The 10820-nt window shown below is 36.4% G+C and overlaps 1 protein-coding gene across 1 annotated transcript; it reads right to left on the reverse strand.

The window, feature by feature from the left end:
- Positions 1-5: 5 nt before the first annotated feature.
- LOC102581474 (uncharacterized) lies at positions 6-10235 on the reverse strand. The gene is made up of 9 exons (XM_015314268.1): positions 9028-10235; positions 7240-7334; positions 6667-6756; positions 6126-6486; positions 5878-6008; positions 5679-5812; positions 4900-5071; positions 4093-4791; positions 6-1524 (listed from the first exon to the last, which is right to left on the reverse strand). Exons 1-9 carry the CDS (start codon positions 10121-10123, stop codon positions 133-135), a joined length of 4170 nt encoding a protein of 1389 aa, XP_015169754.1. The 5' UTR covers positions 10124-10235; the 3' UTR covers positions 6-132.
- Between the last annotated feature and the right edge of the window lie 585 nt (positions 10236-10820).

The raw sequence follows: 10820 nt of genomic DNA on the forward strand, positions 1-10820 counted from the left end.
TAGAATGGAAAAGCAACAACTACCAAAATAATCAACAAAGCTAATTAGCTTGTAACTAGAGACAATTTCTCTTATGGAAAGACCATATAATAAGAAAATAGTTTTTATTTTATATTCCGAAGAAGAAAACCCTTAGTAATAACGATAAGGGTTACCAAACAAATTGTTCATAAATTGGGCGTTTTGATGGGCCATATTAGATCGAAAATTCATCCTTGCCTGATGCTCCTGAAGCTCGATCGACGCCATCATCAATCTCTCCGCATTAGTCATATTCTCTTCGTGTACGGGTTCTTTTTCAGTCTCAAGGCTCGAATCTTCTTCCTTTTTAACTGTCACACATTTCAAGTGTGTGCCAAGTTTACACTCGGCACAGTAATAAAGCCATAAGCTATCATTACAATGTCCGTCGCACACATTGCAGGATATATACACAGAATCTTCACTAGGAAATGGCCATTGATATTGGAGCGTAAGGGAATGTTGATGATCCTCACGAGTCGCGGTTTCAGGCCAAGAGGTAGCACATTTAGCATGGAGACTAAAGTTGCATTCGAGGCATTCGTAGACAAAGGAGTTTGGTATTTCACCACAAGCATTGCAACCAAAATAGAGTCGTCGTTCGGGTGAAGTAGGGTACAAAGTGAGAGGGTGATTAGGATGGGAATTGTGTTGTATTTTTCTTGGTAATTCGAAGCATGATTTATGAAGGTTGAATTCGCAATTGGATTTTGTGCATTTGTAATTAGCACTAGTGTCACAAAGTTCATCCTCACAACCTGAGCAGATTATTTCATTTGATTGTTGAACTTTACAGAGTTCTAAAGGATGGGAGTGGCTAAAATGCTTCAGATTTTTTACTTTACTCGTCACACCTCTGTTTTCCTCTTTTTTATTGATTTCATGTATCTTGATTGGTTCCTTCTCTGTTTTCCTCTGTTTCGGTTCTTGTTGTCTGACAGATTTGGAAATGGCACATTTTAGATGTGTGCCAAAATCACAATCAGCACAATAATATAACCAGTTATTAAGATCCGCATTGTCGTGATAGACATCACAAATAAAAACAGTGCTTTCATCAGCCTCGTCATCATAAGGGGATTCAAAAATGAGTTCAAGTTCATGATGATGTTGCTGGGATAGGACAACAGTTTGGGGCAAAAGGGCACATTGCATACGGATATCAAAGTCGCAACAGGCACAGCTAAAGCTACAACCATTGCCAGCAGAGCCACAAGCCTTGCAAGTATAAGAACGATTCGAGTAAGTTGGAACTGGGAGAAGGGTTAAGTGGTGGGATGGATGAGATGCGTGATGGAGAAAACGTGGAGCGTTGAGGCAGTTTTCGTGGAGATAATATTGGCAGGTAGTGCAGACATAGAAGTTACTAGTAATGTTTGGTTGCTCACAAGCATTGCAAGTAAGAGTTTCAGTTGGATTGACAATTGGTTTCAAGATGTGTGGATGACTGAAGTGTTGTTTACCTTGACATGTCTGTTTTCCTCTTCCCATTTCCTTGGAATTTCGTTAGTAAACAATAAGCTAAGGTTTTGAGTATAATCTAAGTGAGATAAAATTGCATGTAAAATACAGAAATCTTGGCAAGTTGGTGACATGAAAGTCAAATATTGAGGTTCAAGGAATTTACATTTGTGGAAAAAAATTATGGGATAATGAGTTGACTTATGAATTTGTGGTGTTACGGATTTAGATATATTTGATTACTTTCATAAGGGCATTGAGTGATGATTAAAAAATAAAAATAAAAAGTCTAAGATGAACATAGACTTTGGACTTTGATTGGATCAACTTGTGCCATACTTGCCATAGTAAGTTGCTTAAGTACTGGACCCTATGTGCTACGTTTTTCAGCAACTTTCATATATGGTCTAAGAATACTGGTGGGTATTTGGTCATGTTTTATTGTGAAATTTGAAAAAAATTAGTTTTTGTTTTCAAAATGAATTTTTTTTTTTAAATTGGAGTTGTTTTTTTCACTTTTGATGAATAATTTGGAGTGAAAATATCTTTTTGAAGTTTTTCAAATTCTTGAAAATTCTGAAATTCAACTTCAAGAATTGTATAGCCAAAAGTGTTTTTAAAGTGAAAAAAAATCATGGCCAAAGCAGGAAGAATACCTCGAACCTTTTTAAAACGAAAGAGCTCAATCTGAGCAACAATGAGAGCTCAATGGAGCATCTCAGATATTTTGTATTAAGAAGAAGAAGATTATATTGAGGAAGTCACCATATTTATAACTCTCTTAGGGCTCGTTTGGTGTGAGGGATAAGCATAAATAGTCTTGGGATAAAAAAAAATAGTCCTGGGATAAACTTTAGATGTCTTGTTTGATTGACATGTTTGGAATAACTTATCTCACCATTTATAGCATAGTGATGGAATAAGTTATCCCATATACATGGTGGGATAAGTTATCCCAGGATAACTAACCCCAGGATAGTTAATCCTGGGATAACTAGTTCCCAACCAAACGACCCCTTAGTGTGACTTGTAACTAATCTTCCTAACTAATTTCATGATAGGTAGTTACAACTAATTATTGTGAAATGATTGATCTACCCTTTCACTTTTAACGGCCTAACTAACATTAACTAACTTCTAACTGATAGTAGCTCATCTTCACATCACGACGAGAGGGAGTTGCTCGAATAGTAAGCACCCCTCACTTCCAACACGAAGGTTGCGAGTTCGAGTCACCACAGAAGCAAAAGGGGTGGGAGCTCCTAGGGAGGGTTAAAAATAAAGAAGCTCATCTTCACATCACATCAATCCCCTTCAAGCTAGGTGGGGAAAATATGTTCAACACTCCAAGCTTGGATAGAAGATGATCATGTTGTTATCTGGTCAATCCTTTGGTTAAGATATCAGCAGGCTGCTCCTTAGTTGAAATGTAATTCACCTTGATCAATCCCTTTTTGCAATTTCTCTCTTATGAAGTGACAGTCAATCTCAATGTGTTTTGTTCATTCGTGATACACAGGATTTGCTGCAATTTGTATTGCAACCTTGCTATCACTATATATCTGACTTGGCAGTTGAACCTCAACACCTACTTCTTTAAGCATGCCAAGTAACCATACCAATTCTCAGACTGTAGAAGCTAAACTTTTATACTCTGCTTCAGCAGAACTTCGTGAAACTGTCGTTTGTTTCTTAGCCTTCCAAGACACTAGTGATTTATCAATCTTGACCATGTATCATGTAACAGATTTTCTAGTGATTGAACATGAGGCCCAATCAGCATCACAATATGAAGAGACTAGCTCATCTGAGTCACTTGATAATAATAAGCATTGCCCTGGTTGTCTCTTTAGATACTTAATCACCCTCAGTGTTGCATCCATGTGAGACTTGTTTGGTTACTGTAGAAATTGACTTAGAGTTTGGGTGCTGAATGATATGTCTGGGTCTGGTATTCAAGTACAAGAGTTTGCCTATGAGCTTTTGATACATGGTCTGATCCACCAGAGGATCCTCCAACTTTTCTTGATGTTTGCTTAGGTGATCATTATACAGTTTGGAAGTTAGCTTAACATTGATGTCAATAGGGTTCTGCAGGTCTGGCTGCTGGTATGTCAACCTCAAAAATAAGCTTAAGAATGTACTTTCTTTGATGCATTAATATACCCTCAACTGATCTGACAAACTTAATGCCTAAGAAATATTTTAGCTCCCCTAAATCCTTCATATTGAATGCTAACTGCAGTGCCTTTTTAGTCTCCTCTATCAACTTCAAACTGCTTCCAGTTACTAGCATATCATCCACATAAACCAATACTATAATGATTCCTTCTTTTGACTTGTTAATGAACAAAGAATGATCATATTGACTTTGTTTGAAACTCAATTTAAGAAGAGTCTCAGTCAGTTTATGATTTCACTACCTCGGAGCATGTTTGAGGCCATATAGAGACTTTGTCAATCTACATGATTTCTCTCCTTGACCGACAAAACCTTGATGTAGTTGCATATAGATTTCATCCTCCAAATCTCCTTGCAAAATGCATTAAACACATCCATTTGATGGATATGCTAGTGTCTAGAAGCAGTCAAAGACACAATGGTCCTCACTGTCACCATTTTAACCACAGGTGAGAAAGTCTCTTTATAGTCTATCCCTTCTTGTTGGCTGTAACCTTTTGCAACTAGTCTTGCTTTGAACCTCTCTATTTCACCAGTAGATTTATACTTGACTTTGTATATCCACCTACACCCAATAGGTTTCTTTCCAGGTGGTAAGTCTGTAATCTTCCAAGTATTGTTATTGTCCAAGGCCTGAATTTCATTTTTCATAGCATCAACCCATCTTTGATCCTTGATAGCCTCTAAGTAACTGGTAGGTTCCTTACATGGTGTAGTAGCAGCTATATAGCACTGATAGCTAGGCGACAAATGAGAATAGCTTAGGTAATTACATATAGGATACTTCACTTCCTTGTAACCTTTCAAGGATACAAACTCCTTTAACCACAGTGGAGCTTGTCTGATCCTAGTAGACCTCATGCTGGTAGGTACAATATCATTCTCAGTAGCATTTGGAACCACCTCAGGTGCACTTATGTCAACAACAACAACATGCACACAATCACTACCTTCTGCACAGTCAACCTCATCAGTTATAGTCATATGTGGAACCTCAGATTGTGGGTCATCACACTGCTGTAAAGTTTCACCTGATGATGGACCACAAGGAGGTATTGAAGCTAGATCTAAGTGAGGAAAAATAACACTTGTATCTTGCAAATGATCTGTAAATACAGGTTGATGTACCTGTTTTTAATTTTGAGAAAATGGGAATATTTCTTCTCTAAACAACACATCTCTACTTGTGAAAAAGGATTTGCTGCTCAAATCTAGCAGTATATACCCCTTCTGTACTTGTGAATATCCCATATGCACAACCATTCTTAATCTTGGCATCAACTTGTCATGTACAGATAGATCTTTGGCAAAGCATAAACGTCCAAGTGTCCTCAAATGACTTAATACAGGTGGAGTACCATGCAATCTCTCATAGGGAGTTTGAAAGTTGATGACACTGCTGGAAAGTCTGTTAATAACATAAGTTGCAGCTAGGACACATTGTCCCCAATATCTTAAAGGTATTTGTTCTTGAAAACTCATAGCCCTAGTAACTTCAAGTATGTGTCTATGTTTCCTCTCAGCTACCCCATTTTGCTGAAGGGTATATGAACAAGTTCTTTTATGTATAATCCCCATATCTTTGAACATTTAATCACAAACAGAATTGACAAACTATGTGCCATTATTAGTTTTTATTATTTTCACCACTTTACCAAACTGTGTCTTGATATACTATAAGAATACTTGTAATGAAACACAAACATAAGACTTGAGTTTAAGTAAGAATAGCCAAATCATTCTGGAAAAGTCATCAACAACAGTAAGGAAGTACTTATTGCTATCACAAGTAGGAGTATTGTAAGGACCCCATAGGTCAATATGTATCAAGTCAAAACAGGATTTACTTTTGATATTACTAGTAGGAAAAACTACTTTTGTTTGTTTAGCATATGGACAGACTAAACACTTAGAAATCTTACACAAACTCTGCTTATTCATATCAAATATTCTAGCATGAAATGTTGATGAGCCCTAATCTCTTATGCCATAGTTCCATATTTGAATCATGACACTCTGAGCTTGGATTGGTAGCAACAAATGTAGACTTCAATGCAGACTCCTTCCTTTTATCAGCTAACTGATGCAACAACAAATACAAACCTCCAGCCTCTCTACCAACCTCCTTCACCTTCCCACTGTAAAGCTCCTGGAATACACAAAAATGAGGGGGGGAATAACTGAACAACCTAATTCATTTGTGATCTTTCTAACAGACATCAAGTTATATTTGAATTCTGAAAGATGAAACACATCTGTAAGAGCACTTCTAGTAGATAATGCACATGATCCAACATGAGTAACTTGAGTGGCATCACAATTTGGAAGGTATACTGTCTTAGGAACTTCCAGTTTTGATACATACTTTTTAATCAACATATCCAAATTAGACACCATGTGATTAGTTGCCCGGTGTCCACAATCCAAACATCACTATTTTCAGAGACAAAAAAACACATTACCTGCTGAATGAGTAGCATTGCAGGCTGCTGCAGCAGGGTCTGGTCTTTGCTGAAACATGTGAAGTATGTGATCATACTGATCTTTTGTGAAAGTGCAGCCCTGACGAAGTTGTTGAACATCCTTCTCAGCTTTGCTCACTGTCATATTGGGGTTATTGACAGCTAAATTAGCATTTATGTTAGCTGTGGATGATTCACCCTTTGTACCTCTATCTAGTATATGAACATTAGTGTTCATACCATATAAGAAATTTGCCTGAGATGTTGATGCATTAGAGTGACCAGCATCAGTTATTACCTGACCAGAAGTAATACCTTGAGTCTTTATTTTGGATTTGAAGTCAGGAGGATATCCTATCACCTTGTAACAGAACTCCTTACTATGTCCTTTAATTTACAGAACTCACATACTAGCATAGATTTCCTTTTAAACTTCTGATTTACCCTAGAACTACTACCAACCTTGGAGTACAAAGCCACTGAATCCTCACTAATGAAACTCATGCCCATACTACTAGCTAGTGTTGTTAGTGTGAGAAACCATAGCCTTTTGACAGTCATCCCCCACTATCATTCCATAAGCCTGGCTAATAGTTGGTAATGGATCCATGAGAAGAATTTGACTTCTAGCCTGATGATATGAGTCATTTAATTCCATCAAAAACTGGTACAACTTCTGCCTGTTTAGATAAATCACAAAGCCTTTGGATCTGTCACAATTACAAGTAGGAGAAGGCACTAAAGCCTCAAATTCATCCCATAGGTTTTTAAGCCTTTTATAATAGACAGAAACAGACATATTACCTTGTTGCAAGGAAGAAATATCTTTGTTTAAACTGTAAGATCTAGATCAATTCACTCTGTCAAACCTCTCTTTTAAATCAATCCAAACATCAAAAACAGTAGTAGCAAATGCTATACTACTTAATAAACTCTTTGAAACTGAATTCATAAGCCATGATAATACAATGGCATTCACTCTTTCTCATTGTCCCCATAATTCCTCACTATAGACCTCTTTCCTAGAAGATCTATCGATTAGCCCTATTCTATTCCTCCCTAACAGAGCTAGCCTAATAGATCGATTTCACAAAGTATAGTTTTCAACACCTACTAGCTGAAACGAGATGATGCTAATGCCACTAACATCAGTAGGACTGAGAAATAGAGTATGATTATAGTCAATACCTTGTCCTGTTCCAGTATTACCTGAAACAGTACTGTCATGTAAGGCACCAGTAGCTCATTGGCCATTGTTGAAGGTTTAAGACTGATCCACAACTATTTGATCATTTGCCATATTAGATCCTTGATAAATTGTTGTCGCGGAAGGAAAATCAGAGAAAAATCAATAATTATTCACCACGGAATTCAGCTCCAAGCTCAGATATGTAATGAATTCAGACGATATAGATGAATCGATGAATCAGAAATTGATTATTTGATCCTTTGCACAACTCGTCTTCAACAGTAAGCATTGTGAAGGTAAAGCTCTGATACCATGATAGTAAAACGAAAGAGCTCAATCTGAGCAATAATGAGAGCTCAATGGAGCATATCAAATATTTTGTATTAAGAAGAAGAAGATTACATTGAGTAAGTCACAGATTTATAACTCTCTTAGTGTGATTTGTAACTGAACTTCCTAACTAATTTCATGATAGATAGTTACAACTAATTATTGTGAAATGACTGATCTACCCTTTCACTTTTAACAGTCTAACTAACATTAACTAACTTCTAACTGATAGTAGCTCATCTTCACATCACATCAAAATGCATGGGCCTGGAAAACAAACAATTTCTAAGGTAATTTCTTCAGAATTTTATACAAATTTCATAGTGTTAATTGTTAAGATCTAATTACAGTTTATTTCTGCTCTTTTTCAAATCACAAGAATTCCCTAATTTTGGTGAAATCCGGATACATCCCAAAACGTCTTGATGCATTGCGTCCTAGTTCTTGATACATCGCTCAACGTATCGATACATTGCGTCTAAGTTTCGGATAAACCCTGAATGTCCGGATACATCGATACATCGCATAAAGTGATGTATCCGAGAATAGGAGAGAGTAGGATTTTTTGTAATTTTTTCAAATGATAGGAAAGTTTAGATAATATGGTGAAAAAGTTGTGTATTGAGGTAATTTTTCTTAATTTCTAATCGTTAGTTTTAACACTTTTTTTTTAATACCACGCATGTGTTTCCAACTCTCTTTTTTTTAATCCGTAAAAAGTTTAACAGAAATTCCATTATATTTAGCTAAATAATTAAAAAGTCCAGCCTAAATAAATTTCATGGTTAGTTATCTATTTACTTATGACTTGTTTTTCAATTTACAAGAAAAGTAATCCCATGGATTTTGGGTGGCCAATAAGTGCTTCTTATAATTTGATAGTTGTAATTAGAACTAGGCTGATAGAAAGTAGTAGTAATAGTTCCGGTAGATAATATCTTAGAGAGTTCCTTTTAACTAATAATGAGTTAACGCTGCATACTTAATTTTTCACATTAATATTGTTGTGATCATCATTATTTGTATACTGCCTTGCCAATTATGGTTAAGCCGAATGATAAAAACTTCACTTCAAGTGATCGAAACAAATATGATATTTATTTTATTGATATAAAGACTGAAATACAAGCATTGCAACCAAAATACATGCGGTCTCGTTCGGGTAAAGTAGGGTACAATGTGAGAGGGTGATTATGATGGGAATTGTGTTGTATTTAACTTGGCAATTCGAAGCATGATTTGTGAAGTGGGAATTCACAGTTGGATTTTGTGCATTTGTCACAGTTTATCCTCACAGCCTAAGCAGATTAACTACTCTGTTTCTTGAACTTCAGAGAGTTCCAAGTTATGAGGTGGCTAAAATGCTTCATTTTTTTTTAACTTAATTCGTCACATAATTTATCATCTCCACTGTTCGATTTGGATTTGGAATTGGATAATTTGGATTTCGATGCTGCTGTAATGTGGGGGAAACATCAGCATCAGGAGATGCACATTCCAAGTGCAACACGAAATCACAATCAGCGCAATAGTACAAAGATTCGTCCGAGTCCATTATGATACTGCAGATATCACAAGCAAATAGAGTATCCTTATCTTCGTACGGAGAACCAAAGCAGAGCTCCAACTCATGTTGATGTTTGTCAATAAGAATTGATCTTGGATAATTGAGTTCCTCCTCTTCCTTCTCTTCCTCTTCATCTTCCGCTTCAGCTTCTGCTTCCTCTTCTTCTGCTTCTTCTTCCTCCTCTTCTTCGTCTTCCGCTTCTGCTTCCTCTTCTTCTACTTCTTCTTCTTCCTCTGCCTCTTCTTCTTGATTGATTTCTTTTTCGTTCTTGATGGGTACCTCCTCTGTTTTCCTGATTACTACTGGATTTTCTCTTGGTTTGTTGCCCAACAGTTTCGGACGTTCTTGTTGGCTGACAGATTTGGAAATGGCACATTCGAGATGTGTACCAAAATCACAATCAGAACAATAATACAACCAGTTATTAAGATCTACATTGTCGCGACAGAGATCACAAACAAAAACGGTGCTTTCATCATCGGCATCATCATAAAAAGGGGATTCAAATATGAGCTCAAGATCATGATGATGGTGCTGGGACAGGAAGACAGTTTGGGGCAAAAGAGCACAGTGCATGTGGACATCGAATTCGCAACATGCACAGCTAAAACTAAAACCATTTCCAGCAGAGGCACAAGCCTTGCAAGTGTAAGAACGATTCGAGTAAGTCGGAATTGGGAGAAGAGTCAAGTGGTGAGAAGGATGACAAGAATGATCAAGAAAACGCGGAGCGTTGAGGCAGTTTTGGTGGAGGAAATATTGGCAGGTATTGCAGCCATAGAAATTACTAGTAATGTTTGGTTGCTCACAAGCATTGCAAAAGAGAGTTTCAGTTGGATTCACAATTGGTTTCAAGATGTGTGGATGGCTGAAGTGTTGTTTACCTTGACAAGCTCGTTTCTCTCTTCCCATTATTTTTTCCTCTAAGTGTACAATGGAATATCGAGTACTAGATATCTATGGAGCAAGTTCAGTGTTACACTAGCTAATTAGTATGACTACTCTATCATATACAATAAACCTTTTGATACGCTGGACAGAACAAACAGGAGAATTATTTTATTTCATCTTCTATATGAGACAGTAATTTCACTATTTTAGTACAAATTGTGGAATAAAATAATCTCGTGATTAGCTAATACCTCAAATCAAACAATATGTAATAAAATAGATTTCAAATTTATCCCGTGATAATTATCTTTATCCCACGTATCAAACGATTCTAAGATAATAAGTTTGGCAATGAATTATTTTCGTTGAACGACTTGGTTTTCTGTTTTATTAGTCGACTCCGACAACAAGTTGGCCAATTGCAATTACAAACGTTTATGATTCAGCATTGACTAGTCAGAGGTACGTACTAATTTTTACCAATTTTTTCTTTAAAGAAAAACTTAACAATACTTTATTAGACGATGTATCAACATTTTACTCATAGATAAAGGCTTTGGACTCATCACCACAAGCTTTACACACAAAGCATAAGTAACATTATTGCTACATTATTAATAATAAAATACAAAAGATACTTAGCTGTGTTTGACTTTATAGGTGGTCTCGTGTGTATTATTAAAAAAAAAATAGGAAGTCAATTCCACCGCAAATTTGG

Source organism: Solanum tuberosum, unplaced genomic scaffold (genome assembly GCF_000226075.1).
Source record: "Solanum tuberosum cultivar DM 1-3 516 R44 unplaced genomic scaffold, SolTub_3.0 scf00284, whole genome shotgun sequence".
Lineage (NCBI taxonomy): Eukaryota > Viridiplantae > Streptophyta > Magnoliopsida > Solanales > Solanaceae > Solanum > Solanum tuberosum.